Source organism: Callorhinus ursinus, unplaced genomic scaffold, assembly GCF_003265705.2.
Source record: "Callorhinus ursinus isolate GAN/ISIS: 27379988/994484 unplaced genomic scaffold, GSC_fseal_2.0 scaffold7, whole genome shotgun sequence".
NCBI classification, from domain to species: Eukaryota; Metazoa; Chordata; class Mammalia; order Carnivora; family Otariidae; genus Callorhinus; species Callorhinus ursinus.
Genome location: NW_027397069.1, coordinates 4,304,702 through 4,324,137, shown reverse-complemented (window position 1 = coordinate 4,324,137; position 19,436 = coordinate 4,304,702). Strand labels below are relative to the sequence as shown.

At 40.2% G+C, this 19,436-nt stretch overlaps 2 protein-coding genes across 5 annotated transcripts in view; both read right to left on the bottom strand.

The window, feature by feature from the left end:
* Positions 1-5,897, bottom strand: part of CCDC168 (coiled-coil domain containing 168) — a 28,498-nt gene extending 22,601 nt beyond the window's left edge. The window contains exons 1-3 of the mRNA XM_073894826.1: positions 5,543-5,897; positions 5,380-5,413; positions 5,245-5,278 (exon numbers count right to left, since the gene is read on the bottom strand). Of these exons, the coding sequence (XP_073750927.1) occupies positions 5,245-5,278; positions 5,380-5,413; positions 5,543-5,770 (296 nt within the window). The 5' untranslated portion in view covers positions 5,771-5,897. The remainder of the gene's footprint in view (positions 1-5,244; positions 5,279-5,379; positions 5,414-5,542) is intronic.
* Positions 5,898-10,706: 4,809 nt separating this feature from the next.
* On the bottom strand, positions 10,707-17,814 carry TEX30 (testis expressed 30). 4 transcript variants are annotated; one of them, XM_025875257.2, is made up of 6 exons: positions 17,664-17,814; positions 14,234-14,307; positions 13,527-13,757; positions 12,717-12,768; positions 11,780-11,985; positions 10,707-11,176 (listed from the first exon to the last, which is right to left on the bottom strand). In XM_025875257.2, the coding sequence occupies exons 2-6, from the start codon at positions 14,246-14,248 to the stop codon at positions 11,003-11,005; spliced, it is 678 nt and encodes a 225-aa protein (XP_025731042.1). In that variant the 5' UTR covers positions 14,249-14,307; positions 17,664-17,814; the 3' UTR covers positions 10,707-11,002. The 4 variants fall into 4 exon arrangements, with proteins under 4 accessions (XP_025731042.1, XP_073750426.1, XP_073750425.1 ...); XM_073894325.1 differs by lacking the exon at positions 17,664-17,814 and adding an exon at positions 16,944-17,396 and having other exon boundaries at positions 14,234-14,303; XM_073894324.1 differs by lacking the exon at positions 17,664-17,814 and adding an exon at positions 16,313-16,477.
* Positions 17,815-19,436: the final 1,622 nt, after the last annotated feature.

Here is a 19,436-nt window from a genome sequence, read left to right as displayed (position 1 = left end):
TTTCATAAATCAATCCACTGACAAAGTGAAGTAAATTATTTTCATTTCTCAGAGAATGGGGGATTTTTTTTTACCTCAAAAATCCATCCAAAGTCTATTTTTGGCAGCAATGAGTCAAAGTTGTAGGTTAAGATTATATCCTTTTACAGGAGCACCTGGGTGGCTCAGTTGGTTAAGCGTCTGCCTTCAACTCAGGTCATGATCTCAGCGTCCTGGGATCGAGCCCCATGTCGGGCTCCCTGCTCAGTGGGGAGTCTGCTTCTCCCTGTCCTTCACCCCTCCCCCTGCTCGTGCACTCGCTCTTACGATCTCTCTCAAATAAATAAATAAAAGCTATAAAAAAAGATCATATCCTTTTACAAAGAATAAGTTTGTTTCTGCTCTCTGTATGAAAGTTTTGACAAGGATAAAAATATTCTTATGAAAATTTAGATACAACAGAAGAATGTCCAATACCATAAGCAGTGTTTTCTATAAATAAATCCGAATTATTTTAACAGCTATTTCTGATTGAGAGAAAAGCCTACATTTTAGGGTAGTGCTTCTCAGCACAACTTTAGATTGGAATAATGATCATGGAAGTAGACTCTCCACCATCTATCTACATCAAGCAATGAGGCTAAGTCTAACAATCATCTCATTTCCAAGTGACTAGGTTAGGAGCGGGCATGAACTAATCCTAGCATAAGGCAAAGACTTTTAAGGACTTGTGGAAAAAGTTGCCCCATTCCTAAGAAATGATCTCTTAGTTCCTCTGGACATTGCTGTTCTGATTTTGAAACTCTAGTGGTCACCTTTCTACCCACCTCAAGATAAAACTAACACTGAGAAAGGCAGAGGGAGAGATACAGGACCTCAATGAAGTTGTTGAGCCACCGTATCAACCAATTCTGCAGCCTAGTCTAACTCAGGATTTTCTATTATGTAATACTCTTATGTATGGCAGTTTGAATCATGGTTTTCTGTCACTTGAGAATTAAAATATCCTAACTGATATAGGCAGGACATACAATCATTCTGGGGAATCAAGTGACCCCAATAAATTATAGCAGTGTCCAAACATAATTAGGATAAAATTTCATCAGGACAAGAATATAATTATTCACTTAAAAAAGTAGAACAAAGAGTGAAAATATAATACATAAAAAGAATTAATTTTTACACATTTCAGGAAAGAGAGGAAAGCCAAAATGCAAGACAGGTATTTCAGCAATGCAATACTGTGTTTTTAAACATAATAAAACAATGCTAGATAATTTTCATATGTTGAACCAGCTGTGCATTCCTAGGAACAATCCCACTGGATCATAGTGTATAATCCTTTTAATATGTTGCTAGATTTGGTGTGCTAGTATCTTGTTAAGGATTTTGCTTTTCTATTTATAAGGGATACGGGTCTGATATCTATCTTGTATACCAGCTCCACATACTCTCCATTTGACAAGCTTCCAGGCCATCATAATTCTCCTGGTTTTCCTCCTCACTTCCTGGTAGCTCCTTCCCAGTCTCCTTTGATGGCTCCTCCTCTTCTTTCAGACCCCTTTGAAGTGTCTCAGGGCTCAGTCCTTGTTCCTTTTCTCTTCTCACTGTCCCTTTGAAATTCCATCCTCTCTTGTAGCTTTTAATATTGTCCATAAGCCAACAACCCCCAAACTTATTACCTCTACCAGACATCTTTCCCGAACTACTTATTCACTACCTCTATTAGATATCAAATTAATATCCCTAATTCAACAAATAGGAAACAAAATTCCTGATCTCCCCATCAAAACCCGCTCCACCCACAGTTTTCTTCATCTAGGTTGACGACAGCTGCACTTCCTACTTGCTCAGGCCAAAACTCCTGGGGGTCACCTTTGCATCCTCTCTCTCACATCCACACCCTGTTGGCTCTACTTTTCTAAGTATATCCTGAAACCAACCACCTCCACTGATACCACCCTGGTGTCATTTACCTTTATCTCTCACTCTGGGTTACTTGCAATAGCCTGCTATCTGCTTAGACCCTTGACCAAATATAGTCTACTCTCAACACAACAGGCAGAATAATACTTTAAAAATATAAGACAGAACATATCACTTCCCTGTGCAAAACTCTACAGTGATTCTCCATTGTTACTGAGAGTAAAAGCTATTGTCCTTAACATAGCCGAAGAGGCCCAACCATGATCTGGTCACCAATTACTTCTTGGACCCCATCCTCTATGTCACCCCCCCACTCCCTGCACCAGCCACACTAACCTTCTTACTGTTCCTAAAACACTAGGCACACTCCCCCTTAGGGTCTTTGCTCTAGTTGGTCCTGCTGTCTGGAATACTCTTCTACCTGATCTGTTTGCTTAACTCCCCTAACCCTTCAAGGCTTTAGTCAAATCCCACTGTATATATTGCATCTACCTCTCCTCCCCTATTTCCAGCACCTCATTCCTCTTACCCTATTCTATCTTTTGTTTTACCATAAATCCTATCATGTTCTGTCATATTATATTATTTCTTTATTTATCCTTTTGTTTTTTATTATCAGACTTCCCTCCGACTAAAACGTAAGGCAGGAGTCACTGTTGTTTTTATACACTAATATATCTCAAGGGCATACAGCGATGCCTGGCACATAGCAGGCCCTCAGTAAATATTTGCTGAGTGACCACTCTTTGCTGTAGGTTTCTGATTACTAACCCTCATCCACAACAAGCTGACCCAGACATACAACCCAACCCTTTCTTTTAGTTCAGTAAGGGGGGAAATCCACATATACAAACCACCCATCAAAGTGGCTCAGAGCTGAAGGCAGAAATGGAGGGGAGTTGGTTACAGCAATACAAATAACACCCACTTAAACATTGGTTGTGTCTCAGGGCGCCTGGGTGGCTCAGTTGGTTAAGCGACTGCCTTCAGCTCAGGTCATGATCCTGGAGTCCCGCATCGGGCTCCCTGCTCGGCGGGGAGTCTGCTTCTCCCTCCGACCCTCTTCCCTCTCGTGCTGTCTCTCATTCTGTCTTTCTCAAATAAATAAAATCTTAAAAAAAAAGAACATTGGTTGTGTCTCCCCATTTTTGCAATGTCCTTTGGCCTCTCCCAGCAATCTCAACTGGTCTTGGAAAATTTATTTTTTATTTTTTTTAAAGATTTTATTTATTTATTTGACAGAGAGAGCACGCGTGTGCACACTCATGCACACAAGCAGGAGGAGGGGCAGAGGGAGAGGGAGAAGCAGACTCCCTGCTGAGCAGGGAGCCCAATGTGGGGCTCGATCCCAGGACCCCGAGATCATGACCTGAGCCAAAGGCAGACACTTAACCACTGAGCCACACAGGCGCCCTGGCCTTGGAAAATAAAGAAATCCCCACACTCCTAGGAAAAGACTGACAGTTCTCCAAGCCAGGGTAACAAGTAAATACCAGAAGTAGTTGTAAATCCGTTAAACCACTCAATGGAATATAGTCCTAGTACAGTCCTAAGGTCATGGTAACAAATACCAATTCTGTTTTTAAACATTTTTATCAATGATAACACCCTTTAGGAAATATGCTTCTGAAAACAACCAGTCAGTGACAGCTCCAAGCTTTGAAAGTCATATAATGGTGGCAGGCTTTCCCAACACACTTCTAAGGCTGATGTCAACCCTGAAACAAACCATTCCCCAAAACTGGATCAATGTCTGCTGGAGCAGTTTGCTTTGCTCACCGAGACTACACCTGGCCAGCAAGACTCTCCCTGATTTCAGACAATGAGTGGTGGTCTCATCCTTTGATGTCCTTTAACACCATTCAGTACCGAGTCTCAGGTCTTTTCCCCTGCTCCTCCCTCCTCTCTGCCCATCCCTCCACCCTTCTCTTCTCTCCCACCTAAGACAGAATTCACTGTCTCCGATGCGATGCACTTTGACCAGTGTGATGCCTGGGCTTCCACCAATATTCAAGCAGTTTCACTTCAAAATAACTTAAGATGCTCTCCCAAATATGGTTCTGCCCTCAAAAATAGTTCTGGCGCCAGGGCAAAGTATTTTTCCTTTGTTACACATATCATTTTAGCGAAATCTTCATGATTTCCTAAGAGGTAATTCTTCTAACTGCTATTTTGAAAGTAAGGAAATGGAGTATCGGTGAGTTTAAGCCTAAGACTATACTGTCATTAAGAGGCAGAACTATGACATAAACCTAGAGTTTTTTAAATTCAAATTTGTGTTTTTTCACTATAATATGTTGCCCACCATAGGAGCCATATCTCTTCCCTAACAGTAGTCACAATTTATTGCATATACCCTGCTGTTTCTTATTTCCTTGCCTCTACTCATGTCCTGGAATGCCCTCCTTATCCTCCTAACCTGCTAGCTTTTCTAATTTTCACTCATCCTTTAAAATTCAGCTCCAGCGTAACCTTATTCATGAAGCCATCCCCAACACCCTATGCTGGCTTAGGTATCTCCTAAATGTTTTCCTAATGCTTCTATCACTGTGTTATCATACTGCAAGGCAATCATCCTTTATGTATTTATCTCCTCCACAAGAATGTAAGCTTCTAGAGAACAGAGACTGTTTTATTGTTCGTATCCCAATATCAAACACAAAGTCCATTGTAGAGTAGATATCTAATGATTCTTGAATAGATTTTGATATGAGCAATTAAAATATTAATAGCAATAAGAATAGTGATGTCATATTTAATCCCTAGCACTGGAATATCTTCGGGATGCTGATGGATTCTGACTGTATAAACAGAATGTCACTCTTGCAATACCTAGCTCAGGGTTTGCTTGGTTCACAGTAGGTAGGTGCTAAATGATATTTTTTTCAACTGAGTTATCAGAACTGGTGTTACAACTTATTCATGTGTACGGGAGAGAGAGGTTGGATAGGGAAGCAAGTTACTAAACCTCAGTAAACTTTTTCCTCATTTGTAAAAATAGCAATAATACTACCTACTTGGAAGGATAATTTTAATAGTACATGAAAGATATTAACACAGCTTGGAACAGAGCAACCATTAAAATCAATGTTAGATGCAACTGATGATTAACTGAACTCTACATCTGAAACTAATGATATACTATATGTTGGCTAAATTAATTTCAATTTTTAAAAAATGAAAAAATAAAATAAAATCAATGTTAGATTGAATTATGATGTCAAGTAGCTGTGGTCCTCTATACATATGGAAAATCCTTTTCTGTAATTCAGATGTAAATGCAATTTTGAATAGCACAAAACCAACCTGTTTCATTTAATTTCAAAATATATCACTTACCTTTCTTCTGAAGATGAAGGAATTGGACAGTTATCTAGAGATAAGTGGGAATTAAAAAAAAAGGTCAGAGCACCAATAGGAGAGGCTCAGGTTGAACACGTTTTATATTAAAATATGAAATTATATAATATTTACCAAATTGCATGCTTTTCAGGCAACTGTCTTCCTTCTATTTCAAGGGAGATTAATAAACAAATGTTAGAGGAGTAATCCAAATATCAAAGTTCTACAATTTTATGTTATTCTTATGTATGATTCTGAAAAATAGGAGAGAAAGAAATCAACCATTTGTTCTTACCTCCTGGGCACTTGAACTACCCTTTTCTGGAAGTGCAGGCTTCTTAGTAAAGGATGTACAGATCTTTATGAGTATGATCTCAACAATAATCCCTAGGAAAATTATAAAAAAGATTGCCACCCAATCATTTTGAGTCCAGGACTCTACAAGTTCCCACAATGTCCAAAATGTATTATCTTCCAGTCTATTCTGCACTGCTTTTTTAAAGAAATAAAATTGCTTTGACATTTTTATGTAATATGGGAGATAGGTTGATGTCTCATTCTGAAGTCTTCAATTTTGGATGCCCCAAAACACAAAAAGGTGGTATGCCCATCTTGTAACCACATGCAATGCTCTGCCAGAAGAAAACTTCCAGTGCTGCTCCGTGTCTCGACCAAGTGCAGCAGGGCCTGCTCTGGGCCTAAGTAAAGGGAGGTACGTGTCATAGTGGGTATTCAACTGAGCTCATGTCAACTTACTTTAGCAATAATTAAAGTTCATTGATGAGACATGTATGCTGCTTTAGTTTTTGTAATTTAAAAATTTTAAATAATCCTTTATTAATTTCACAAAAAGAAAATAATTCTATAAACAATCCCTTGGATTATTACTACCCTGTAATTCCAGAACAAATTTGAATTAGACATAACCCACCAGGAATACTGTATTTTATGCTTGTGATTAGGAAAATAGGTAGTTTTGCCAGATTTAGTAAAAACAAAACAAAAAAAATAAAACTAAATGCCCCAGTTTAAATTTCAGGTAAATACCAAATGATTTTTTAGTATGTCTCATCGTCACTAGGTAGGACATGATAGCTTGTCTCTTATGGGCCTGCCTGATTTTTTTTTTTTAATAGGATGTCTCATTTTATTCTTTTAGCTAGAGGGGTCTGTTAGCAATGTTCCTTAACGATCTACTGTTAATGCTGAAAACCAAAGTTAGATTTTGGAATGGTCTGTTAAGCGTCTGCCTTGGGCTCAGGTCATGGTCCCAGGGTCCTGGGATCGAGCCCCGCATCGGGCTCCCTGCTCAGCGGGGAGTCTGCTTCTCCCTCTAACCCTCCCTCCTCTCATGTGCTCTCTCTCTCTCATTCTCTCAAATGAATAAAATCTTTAAAAAAAAAAATGTTGGAATGGTCTCCTGGTGAATTCCTTTTCGCCCTGTCTCTGGTGATTCCAAGGAACAGCTACTGGGAGGCTTTCTGATGTCAGAATCAGCATGGAGTAGAGCCGGCTTTAAGTACCGCTCACTTGCCCTCAAAGTCTAGAGAGTAGGTGTATAAGTTTACAGTCCAAACACAAGACAGTCTAGATTATTAATGAAAAGTGTTAACACTACCTTGGATTTAGAGTACTTTCTCTTTGAAGATTAATTCTCTCTTTGTCTTCACTTATTCAAGGTGGGTTGAGGAAAGAAGTATATTCTTTTCAATGGAGTTAACTCTTCAGGTCTCTTCTGTCATATTAAGTATAACTGAGTGAAAGATTTATTGAGCTCTTACCTTCCTGGGGTATTGGAAATAATGAGCTCAGTGACACATCCTAAGCCTCAGAGTTTTAGTCTCTCAGTCTACCAGAGTATAGCCTACAGGTATTTACAATCTTTACTTAGGTTTAACTATGACCTTGGGGTTTGTCTTTGCAAAGGATAGCCCTCCAGAATGCAGGGCAGGCATTCATTAGTTCTTGAAGAAACTTCAGCAATTCCTCTGGATTTTTCTGGGATAAAGTATACCCGCCTCTTTGAGCCCCCATCCACATACACAATCAGGGTGATTTATTCTGCTGGGTTTTTCTATAGAATTTAATGCAGCTAGCAAAATACTCAATTTCTCTTGCCTGATAGCAGGCATTCTCGAATTCATTTAATGTTAACTACTGTATTCAATGTTTTAACGCTTCAGAGCTCCTTAGATCTTTCAGAGCTTTATGGCACGGAATGCCTGATTTGTATACCACAGACCAGCTCTGTAAGAACTGAAAAGGAACTTCTGTGTACCACTCCTGCTGAAGGGGAAGAACGTAGAGGTAAAAAGTATCCTCCATTAGGGCTTTGCATGTTTGTTACCTATGTACTTGCCTACTTTAAAAAAGGTACAATCACCTAGTTCTCAGCAGACATCTCTGTTCTTTACACCAGAAACGTCTTCCCATGTCAATCTCAAGTACGCTGCATAAGAGTAAAGTGCTAAGCTGGATCTATTTTTAAAAATTATGAAGACAATAAAAAAATAAAATAATGAACACCAGAGAAACCCCATCACTAACAGTAATATAGACACCATAAGAGAACACTCCAAAAAATTCTAAGTTTTTTTTAAAAATTTATTTATTTATTTGAGAGAGAGAGAGAGAGAGAGCACAAGCAGGGGGAGCGGCAGGCAGAGGGAGAAGCAGACTTCCCACTGAGCAGAGCCAGACGTGGGGCTCAATTCCAGGACCCTGGGATCATGACCTGAGCTGAAGGCGACGCTTAACAGACTGAGCCACCCAGGCACCCCGAAAAATTCTAAGTTTTTAAAAAAATCTATTATGTCTATGAATGTTACATTCTTTACACTTTTTGGACACTGTGAACTAGGCTTTTTTTTTTATGTATCAGGAAAAAGTCCCAATAATAGGTGTATAAAATAGCAATACAAAACCAGAGATTGCTCATAATGGTTAAAAATTCTCCCTCTAAATATCTTAGTTCAAAACAACAAATACTGAATAATGAATATGTAAGGCACTGAACAACTAATTAACAAGTGCTCTATGGATACAAAGATCAGTAAAAACCATTCCCTGACATGGGAGTATTTAATATATGATGTGGCACAAATATGCCAATAATGTATTAAGAAGGCAGAGTGTGATTAACAACAAAGAGAGGAAGATATTATATGGGTTCCAAGGAGGGATACTTGGTTGCGGTAATTCAAAAAAAGCTGTAAAGAGGGAAAAATAATTTAAGGGTCTTAAAGGATGAGGAGGATTTGGTAACAAAGACCAACAAGAAAGTTTCAGGAAGAGGAGGCAGAAAGACTTTGTTCCAAAACTTTGTATACGCCGGGTTAACTGGAATACTGTGCTGTACACGTTCAGAGTATGGGGAAATGCACTAAAAAGTTGATACACCCTATTGCGGACAGCCTTGACCTAAAGACTTACTATAAGCCACTTTTGGAGATCCATCAGCAGTTTTTGAGTTGAGGGTGTCAAATTGGTTTGTTGAAGCAAGGAGACCACAAAATAGGAAAATCAGTTAGGTTACTGCAATTATGCAGATGAGAATTACTAAAGGCCTACATTAGAGTGATGGCAGTGTAAACAGAAGAGGGGATAAAACAACAGACTTTGAGACTGAAAACCCAGGGCTTGGCAACTTAAAGGAAGCAAATGGATTTGGAAGGGGGTAGAAAAGCTAATGGTAAGGGAGAAAGGATTTCACGATATTCCCATGGCTAAAGTTTGTCTAGGACAAGGTTCTCAACCTGGACACTACTGACATTTTGGATCAGATACTTCTTTGTTATGGCTGGCGGTCCTGTGCGTTATAGACTGTTAGCGGCATCCCTTTCCTCTACCTATCAGATGCCAGTAGCACCGCCACCCCCATTGTGCCAACCAAGTTTCCAGAGGCTGTCAAATGTCCCTTAGGGGGCAAAATCACTAGTTGAGAACTACTGGTCTAGGTAGCGGTTGTGCCATTAATCAGGGGTGCCTACCAGAGATGCCAGGACAGCTCTTTGACCATAATCTCAAACTTGAAGGGGCTGCTCATTTTTCCTGCAAGACATGGCAAATTTGTGAAAAGCAGCCGGAACCTTTTCACAAATGTTCATTTCAGCCTTACACAGATCCCTGATCTCTCTCTAGGAGTTATATGTTCCCCACCCCTGACTAGGTACACAGTTCTCAAAAGACAAGCCTTTTCATCAATCAGGAAGTTTCTTACAGGCCACTCAGGGAAAAAAATCAACTTTAAATGACCTACATTATCTCTGTATTTGTTATAGTATTTTTGGTCGTCTATATCATGCCTACACTTTATAATTTGCAAACTTGAATATTATAACTATATAACCTGGCTAGTAACCTTTTAAATTTATTTCTTCATTGTACTTTTATATTATGGTCTGCTCTATAATAAGTTTTCCTTTTCATTTTCCCATTAGTTTTACTTCTGATTTACAGTATTAATATTTCCCAATTGATTTATACTTGTTTATACACTATGACTGTATTTGTCAGCTCTGGATGTTTTTTACATGTTTATATTTTGACATCAGTAGTGTTTTAAAGTTCTGAATGTAAATCAATGATTAAATAAATACTATTTTTAAAAATTTAGGCCTTGAGAAATTTAGTCAAAAAGTAACTATTATACACTGAGGGAAAATTTGATTTCATAGTTTCATTCTACAACATAAAACAATTTGGACATTGTTATCTAGGCTTCTGTTCTTTATGTACTATTTAGAAAAAATTAACAAATAATTAAAATCTATTGACTCCATCAGAGAAAGAATGAGGGACCTCAAAAATCTGTAAGCTGCTCAGGCCACCCTGAGGTTGTCTGAAGGGCCTAATATTAGAGTATAAAGAAGCCAGGAAAAAGAATTAATACCTTACTATAGAAAACGACCCTTTACTACAAACTTATATATCAGCCCCATCACATTTTGTGCCCTTTGTAGGAAATACAGACACTATGTTTTTAATATATAGCTCAACACCACTCAAGTCCAGTCCAGGTATTAACTGAACTTTCCGAGCCAAAAGTAAGTACCCTAACTCTGCCTAGATACAGCACAGATGTTAGTCCCACGGTTTAGTTCTTACTTCTTTCTCCCCTTAATTGGAGAGAGGTCTAGACATCAGGTTCCTCCATTATATTTAAGCTCTTAAGTATTTACTCATCTTCACAAACCTAATCAGGCTTTGCCTGTAACAGGCCTTCAAGAAACATTTCTTGAATGAAAGCTACTTCATCACAAAAACAATGTTCAGAATCCCCATATTTGAAAATGTATCTTCCTTCCTATCCCGCGAGATTAAAAGATTAGGTGAATGAATGCATACATTCTATAAAACTGACTAAATTTACCACAGTAAACTGTTGTTTTCCTTTTTTAAAGACACTGCTCTGCAAAATTAAGAGTACTTTCTCAGTTGCATAGCAAATAAGACAAAAGTTCCATTGTAACAAAATTCAAATGTTTAATTTTTTTTCAAAACTTAACTATATTAATGAAAATAAATTATATTTAGACCACCTTCAATATTTGTACATCATCTTTATACAACAGTGCTTTCAAATGATATTTTATAAAGGACCTTAATTTCCACAATTAAAACGTATTTTAAAAATGGGGGAAACATTAAAGAACATTAAATTCATCTGAAATATCTCATAATGCTGAGGTGTGATGTTCTTTATCAAATGAACTGTATCTGTATTCAAAATAACATAGCTTTTAGCTAAATACAATTATTTCTTGTCCATTTCAGTGATTTCCTGGATCCAAAACAAAATCTGTGTATTTATTTCTTTGAAAACATCATTTGTTGACCGTCCTTTCACTGCCATGGAATGATTTGCCTTCTCAATCCAGTGGATTTTATTGGGAGCTTGCATTTTCTGTGCCACTTTCTCCAACAAGTTCTAAAGGAAAAAAAGAAGAGGATGCTAGACTAACGCTCTTTCAGGGTTTAATAAAGATCCTCCCTCTCCCCTGCACCGCCTATGCTGGCATCCATTCACTGAATGTTCATTAAATACCTGCCCTACAGACAACTTTCAAGGCAATGGAATATGCAAAGAGATGTCCACAGAAGTGGCAGTCCACATCTCTCAAATACAGCAATACCACAGAACAGATCAAGCACTCATTACTGACAATACATAGTAACATGTACAAGTTACTCTTTCTCGAGTCAGTTTTATAACAAACAGAAGAATCTGCTTAAATGCTGAAATGATAAATCAAATGTATGGTTTAGTATAAATCCCAAAATCACAAAATTCAGGTATTAATCTTTTATTCCCAATAAGAGTCAATCCATTTAGCAAGTCTTTCCAGGGAGATGAATTCTGTCAGCATGCTTAATATTTTTCAGTTCTCCAAAGCAACAGGTAACTAAGTCACAAAATTAGCATGAGTCCAATCAGGACCTTTTAAAGAGACTGAAAGTTGCAGATAACATCTTGTTCCCAAGACACTTTCATTCACTCTCTCATTTATGCAAACATCAAGTTATAATTCACCTTTTCACACATTTCATCTGCTGACCCTGACACAAACAATACAGGATCTTTTATACGATAGAGATCTTCATCTCTAAGTTTATGTTGCTGCTTTGGATGGTGCAGTGGGTAAGAAATACAAATGAGACCTCGAACAAAATCATCAGCATCATCTGGCTCAATATGGCACATTACAGAAGCAGCTGCTCTTGAGCCCATTGAACGACCTAAAATCAATTAAAATTAAGTTCAGTTTGAAATATAAACATTCATATATAGAAGTGATAATACGGCAAATTAGATTTCATTTACTGTTCATCCATCATGACTCTATCACTTAACTCCAAAAGGTGGCAATTAACAAGTTGTAATACCCATAATGGACATCCATAGCTTCATGAAATGCTAAAAATTGATCCCAAGTCAAAAAAAAGGAATTTTTTTTTTTTCCCCCTGAAGAATACTTGAGGTAAGGGGTAAGGACAATCCTTATGAAGAATCATTTGAGAAACAGTGACTCAGGGATATAAATAAAAGAAGAGCTCTTTGGGTTACAGTACATATTTATGAGATTTAAATTTGCTTTAAATATATAAAGTACCTTGATGTTATACAACAAAGTGACTTACCAAAACAAAAAAAAAAGTTGTTTTTTTTTTTTAAAGATTTTGTTTATTTATTTGACAAAGAGAGAGACAACAAGAGAGGGAACACAAGCAGGGGGAGTGGGAGAGGGAGAAGCAGGCTTCCCGCTGAGCAGGGAGCCCGATGCGGGGCTCGATCCCAGGACCCTGGGACCAGGACCGGAGCCAAAGGCAGATGCCTAACGACTGAGCCACCCAGGTGCCCCAGAACAAAAAATTCTTAAATTAGCTTCCTATCATCAATTAATTTTAATTCCTGATCACCTATTCCTATATCAGTATGAACAGATTTAAAAGCAAGTATTGCAACTTACCACCAAGGAAAACACCTGCCAGTTTGTATTCTCCTGAGGTCTTTAGGTAATTCTAGAAAAACCAACCAAAAAATTATCAGTTCTTCTTCTATGAAATATTCCACTGGAAAACCAACAAGTATTTCTCATCATTAGTGAAATGTATAAAACTCTTTGCAAAGACAACCATAAAATCTCAAGGGATTCTTCTTGAAAGAGGTAACGAGTTCTTTGCTCTTCTGGTCATGCTGTCACTACCAAATCATAGCTGGGTAAACACAGGCAAATAAATGAGAAAAAAAACTACTTGGCCTGTCTAAAAAAAATTAAAGTACGAAAGTATTTTTAAAGAATTACATTAAAAAAAACAGCCAGTAAAAGCTTCCAACCAATACAGAATAGTACTAAAATCTAATTTAAAGCCCTGAAAAACTTAGCAAGTTTGAAATAATCTGGATTTAAAAAATTTCAAATTTGTGTTATCCAGGGATTTTACAGTTTCAAAACTGTGCTATATTTGTACATTCATAGTATAGTAGGCAAATATCCAGAACTATATGCTGAAGTTATATAATTCCATTAAGAAAATTACATCATAGCTTCCTTGGTAGTACCATGAAAGAACATTTATGATGTGAGCATTCATCTCCATGGAAACTGAGAGCAAAGAGAAATATACTATACAGCCTTCATGTACTGTTGAGTTTCTAAGAATATTCATTAAAAGCTTTTTAAAATAAACCAAATGACTGCTAATAGAATTTGTCTTAAATGTATTAAGAATTTTAAAACAAAATTCTGTTATAAGTAAATATAAAGAAATTTTCTTACCAAAACTGATTTATATGCCTTAATTCTATGTACAATATTAAGGCCTTTACAGGTAAATCTCAGGCAAAAAAAACCATGAGATGCAAGATGGGATGCCAGTGACATCAAATGAGGAAGGTTCATATCTCCTGACGCTCCATGTGTAAGAATTATTCCATATGTTAAGCTCTTGTTAGGTACCAAACAAACAGCATCTAGTAATTTATTTCCAAAAGGTATTTTTAATTTAACCTGGAATTCAAGAGAATAAAGGGATCAAAAATTACTTCCTTGCCTATTCAGACAACTAAATAACTATGTTTGTTCTGTGAGGCCCATGATTCACATGGTCTCCAAATAAAAAGCAATATTAACATAGCTAATATTTAAGTACTTATTGTGTGTCAGGTACTACTATAAGTGCTTTATATGTATTAACTTATTTAACCTTCCTAATAATTCTATGAAGCAAGTACTTTTTATAGATGAGAAAACAGAGGCACAGCAGGTTAAGTAATGTACCCACGGTTATACAGCCACTAGCTATATAGGCTAGTGGCTAGGATTCAAACTCAGGCTGTTTGCTCCAAAAGTCCTTCCTTTAACCACTAATGCTATACCGTCTCTCACAGTACAAGTTAAAAATAAGAAAATTACTCTGGAGCCACATGACTTAAAAAAAAAAAAAGGAGCCCTGAAGATGCAGAACATATGAAAATATGTATTACCTCTGTATGACTCATTTTCACTGTTGAATAACAAACTTAAAGTGCATTACATCTGAGAAGCAAAGGACATCTCCCTGAAAAGAAGATTCTGTTGTGAAAGGTGGGTTGGCAGACATGGATATGACATAAGAACTATTAATGAACACATTCAGGAGCTGAAATTAACACATTTAGAACTACTTCTCTAAGAACTAGTGCCTTTACAGGTGCATTATTTCATTATTTTCAAACTTCCTAAAACCATGGGCACTCAGAATTGGGTTACAGGGCCAGGTGTGGGGATGGCAGATATTACGTAAGAAAAGCCAGTGTGATACCTTGACAAGGAAACCTTAAGAAAATTCGTATCAAAGTAGAATGCTGTATTTTGGCATACATGCATATCTTTTTTTCTAAGCATCTTTATTCTCAACCAACTACCTTCAACTTAATGTCAGAGTATTTTTCTATTAACCCATTTCTTTTATCATTATCTTTCCCAACTCCTCCTCCTACCCTGCAACAGAAGTATATATCCACACCCTTTGTTAGGTGCCTTTGCAGAGCCTCCCAGTAGGCGGAGCGTACATACATCTCTACCCTATTGACTTGGGGCTTGACTATATGACATTGCTTTAACTAATGGAATATATGTAAAAGTTGCAATGTGTCACTTCTGAGCAGAAACAGGGCAAATTTCAAGAAGCCCCCCTTGAACTCCCACCCTCAGCCATCAGAAGAGCACGTTCCAGGTATTTTTGCTTTTTCTGCCTGGGTCCCAGAACAAAGATACATGTTGCAGATACGAACCCAAAACTAAAGTTGGAGTCCAGCCTAATCCAGCCAAGATCTAAGCCACTGAAGAACCAAGAGCAGGAAATGTAGGCCACTGAGATTTGGGGATTGTTATGCAGCATTCCTTCTTATTGTAAGAGATCTTTTATTGTTCCGGGTATTACCAACATCAGGATCTCCACTATTCATCTATTATTTCCTGTTAACATTTATTTATTCATTCAGTGGATAACAAGAAGAGGGTTCAAGTTCAAAGGTACCAAAAATATACAGTGAAAAGCCTCTGTTATTCCTCTTTTGCCTTGTTATCCAGATCCCCTCTCCAAAGTCAGCTAATATTACCTGCTTCTTACATATCTTTCCAGATATTTTCTACATATATACACACACACCCCTCCTTTTAAAAAAAAAAACCCATGATATTTTTCTGAATCCCCCACCACTTAAAATCCACTTTGTGCTTACTCTTTTCTTTATACAATGAGCTTCTTTCATTGTATTTTATGGCTGCAATATACTCCAAGGAAGGTCGTACATAATTTATTTCACCAACCATTATCTATTAATGAACACTGAGATTGTTTCCAATCTTTTGCTAAAATATTGTGACGAATGGCATGTACTTAAATTATTTTCTCATGTAGACAAACCTATATAATAAATTTGTGGGGGAGGAACTGCTGTATCAAACGGTATATTCATCTGAAATTATATTTTTTAAGGAATACATTTGATTTTTGAATAGGTAATATATGCATATGGTACAAAATTTTAAAAGAACAAAAATGTAACTAGTTAAGTCTCCTCCCATCCTTCTCCCCCAGCCACCTAGTTCCTTTCCTTTCCCGGAAGCAACCACTGTGACCAACTTATCGTCTGTCTTTCCACAAATGTGTATGTATGTGTAGAAAAATTCTTATTTGAGCCTGAGGGGAATTAGTCTAGCTGAGGCTGAGTCGTCCTGAAGGTCACTCCTGGAGGCTCGCCATGCGGGAACACTGCTGAGTGCAAAGCGTCCCTGCTTTCATAAATGTAGCCCCATAATTAAGTGTGCCCGGGGTCCCCTGGTTCAAAGAGCCTGTTTTATGTTCTCAAGGGAATAGCCTCCTGCCTTCTACTAGGAGAAAGGCAGTCACCCAAAAATGTGAAATAGGGAAGGAGATGTAGGCATCTAATTGCTTCTCGAACAGCTTTCACCTAAGTTTAAGCTTTATTTAAGCCCTCCACCTGTGCCCCCAACACCATTTCCTTCATTGGCACTTCTCAAGGGGTCTGGGGCTGCCAGTTTCTGTGGATTGTACAGACCTGTTCCACAGTACGCCTTGTTGCAGGTTTAGAATTAGGCTAAGGTTTGCGAAGACCATCTGCTTTCCAGATCCCAATATTTTACTGCCGTTGTTTCCTTTCCCATTCTCTCCGTAATTTGGATGTATGTCTTTTAAAAAACCTCTTTACTGTAATTCTGGTGAGATTTCAGGAGGGAGTAGTATCAGATACACGTATTCAACCCACTATCTTAGCCTAGAATACTACTCCTCAACAACTTGGGTGTGTGTGTGTGTGTGTGTGTGCGCGCGCGCATGTGGTGTGTGTGCGGGTGTGTGTGTGCCGGTGTGTGTGTGCGGCGTGTGTGGGGGGTGTGTGCGTGGGGGGCGTGTGTGGGGGGTGTGCGCGCGCAGGTGTGTGTGTGCGCGCGCGCATGTGCGTGTGGGGTGTGCGCGGGTGTGTGCGCGCGCGGGTGTGTGGTGTGCGCGCGCGCGCGGGCGTGTTTTCCAGGGAACCTCCACTCCCCTCCAGCTCTCCCGTGAACAGTCTATTCCTCACGCCTGGCGCGCACGTGCCGGGCGACCACGACCACCCGTATGACCCCACCGGAGCGTGGGCTCCGCAGTCCGGGCTACAGCCTCTGGTTTTGAATTCACAGAGGGCAGGGCACCAATGTGGCTCTGCGAGCGGGGAGCTGCGGAGACACCGCGACGGGTCGGCAGTCGTCTCACTTTTCAGCAGCGTCCCCACAGCGCGAGCCTGCTAGCGTGACCTGCCGGACGACTCAGGCTCCGCGTGCAATAAGCGATCGCATCTCACGCCGAGGGCCGAAACGCCCCAACCACCGTAACTTCCGACCAGAAACGGCCGTGGGCGTTATCGGCCGTATCTACAGCACTACGCGGCAAGTCGTGGGCAAACAGAAACGTTTGAGAGTCCAAGTCTTCTGGGGGCTGATGATCCGGCCGGGTCCACGACAGACACCGAGCGGTCCCAGGGCAGAAACTCGGAGCGAGGTCCCCCAGGAGTTTGGGATTCGAAGGCACCTGAGGCTCCCAGCGTTCACGCCCCTGGCGCGCGTGCGCGGGGCTGCGCGGTGGCCGTCCCCGGGGCCCGGCGCGACCCCTCACGGCTCCCCGCGGTTCGCCTCTCCCCGCCCGCCCCGTTCCCTCACTCCGGCCTCGCCATCTGCCAGGCGGGCGAAACCCGGGCGGCCGGGCCCGCGAGCGCCAAGCTTACACCGACCGCCTCGCGGAGGCGACCAACAGCCCCCGAGGGGCGACGGCCGCGAGCTCGAAACGTTCCAGATGGGGCCACCAGCGCGCCAGCACTCTCGTCCGGGGGCCGTCCCCCACCTGGCGGCGCCAACCGCCACCGCCGCCGCACTTACCGGGGAACGGAAGGTGGCCGAGTGCGCCTAACCGTTCTCACTCCCTTCACGGAACAAACTAGCGCGCTCGAAGGAACCGCCTCGCCGCCCCCGCCAGCCCGTTCCGCCTCGGCGCACGCGCGCACAGGACCCGCCCCCCGGGCGCGCGGGCCGGCGCGCGGAGCACGCTGGGAGCGGGAGTTCTCCAGCCATTTCCTTGGGGGCAGGGCCGCAGGTACTGGCCAGCCCCGAGGTGGCTCAGGAGCCGCCTCCAGTTGCTGCCTCACCCCGGCTCGCTCCGCGCTGGACCCTTCCCCATCCCAGCAGCTCCGTTCCAACAGTTGCGCAGGTCCGTGAACGTGAGGTCAACTCTCATTATTCTTTTTTTCGCACGCACAGGCTGTCAATCCTATTGACTCTGTTTGCAAATATAAACAAAAGCCAGCTGCCTCTCTTGCTTCTACCGGACTGGTTGGAGTGCCCCCATTCAACTATGCCTGGATTATTGAAATAATCTACTAAATGCTCTCTTGTTCCCATCTCTGCCTCCACCTCTTTGCTACCTGATCATCACAGCAACCAGCTGGACCTGGTTGAAATGTAAACCGTCCTGTCAAAGCCTTCCAGAGGCTTCCCGTCTCTCTCATAACGAAAGCCAAAGCCCTTACAATGACCACCAAGGTTTTATATTGTTTATTTTTTTGTTTTTATTTTAGTCTCAAGTTTTTATTTAAATTCCAGTAATATTAGTTTCAGGAGTAGAATTTAGTGATTCAACACTTGTGCATAACATCCAGTGCTCATCTCAAGTGCCCCCAAGAATATCCTTCACTCATTTAACCCACCCCCCTTGCCACCTCCCCTCCAGCAACCCTCAGTTCGTTCTCTATAGTTAAGAATCTGTTTTATTATTTGCCTCTTTCTCCTTTTTTGTCCCTACGTTTATCTGTTTTATTTCTTAAATTCCACATATGAGTGAAATCATATGGCATTTGTCTTTCTCGGACTGACTTATTTTCCTTAGCATAATACACTCTAGCTCCATTCATGTCATTGCAAGTGACAAGATTTCATTCTCTTTATGGCTGAGTCATATTCCATTGTATATACACACCACATCTTCTTTATCCATTCATCAGTGGATGGATATTCGGGATCTTTCCATAATTTGGCTATTGTTGATAATGCTGCTATAAACATCAGGGTGCGTGTATCCCTTTGAATCAGTATTTTTGTATCCTTTGGGTAAATACCTAGTAGTGCAATTGCTGGATCTAGGGTAGTGCTATTTTTAACCTTTTGAAGAACGTCCAGACTGTTTTCCACATTGGCTGCACCAGTTTGCATTCCCACCAATGTTATAAGAGGGTTCTCCTTTCCCTGCGTCCTCGCCAACATCTGTTGTTTCCTGGGTTCTTAATTTTGGCCATTCTGACAGGTGTGAGGGGAATCTCATTGTAGTTTTGGTATGTATTTCCCTGATGAGCGATGTTGAGCCTCTGTTTATGTGTTTGTTAGCCATCTGGATGCCTTCGTTGGAAAGACGTCTATTCACGTCTTCTGACCATTTCTTAACTGGATTAATTTGGTTTTTGGGTGTTGACTTTAATAAGTTCTTTATAGATTTTGGATACTAACCCTTTATCAGATATGTCATTTGCAAATATCTTCTCCCATTCTAAAGGTTACCTTTTAGTTTTGCTGATTGTTTCCTTCACTGTGCAGAAACTTTTTATCTTGATGACATCCCAATAGTTCATTTTTGCTTTTGTTTCCCTTGCCTCCAGAGACCTA

What these genes read in the sequence shown, in the direction of transcription:
- TEX30 (XM_025875257.2), bottom strand. An exon ending in GGCAGGTGTTTTCCTTGGTG is followed by an intron (nt 11,986 to 12,716) that starts GTAAGTTGCAAT and finishes AATTGATTTTAG; the next exon opens with GTCGTTCAATGGGCTCAAGA. An exon ending in CAGATGAAATGTGTGAAAAG is followed by an intron (nt 11,177 to 11,779) that starts GTGAATTATAAC and finishes TTTTTCCTTTAG; the next exon opens with AACTTGTTGGAGAAAGTGGC.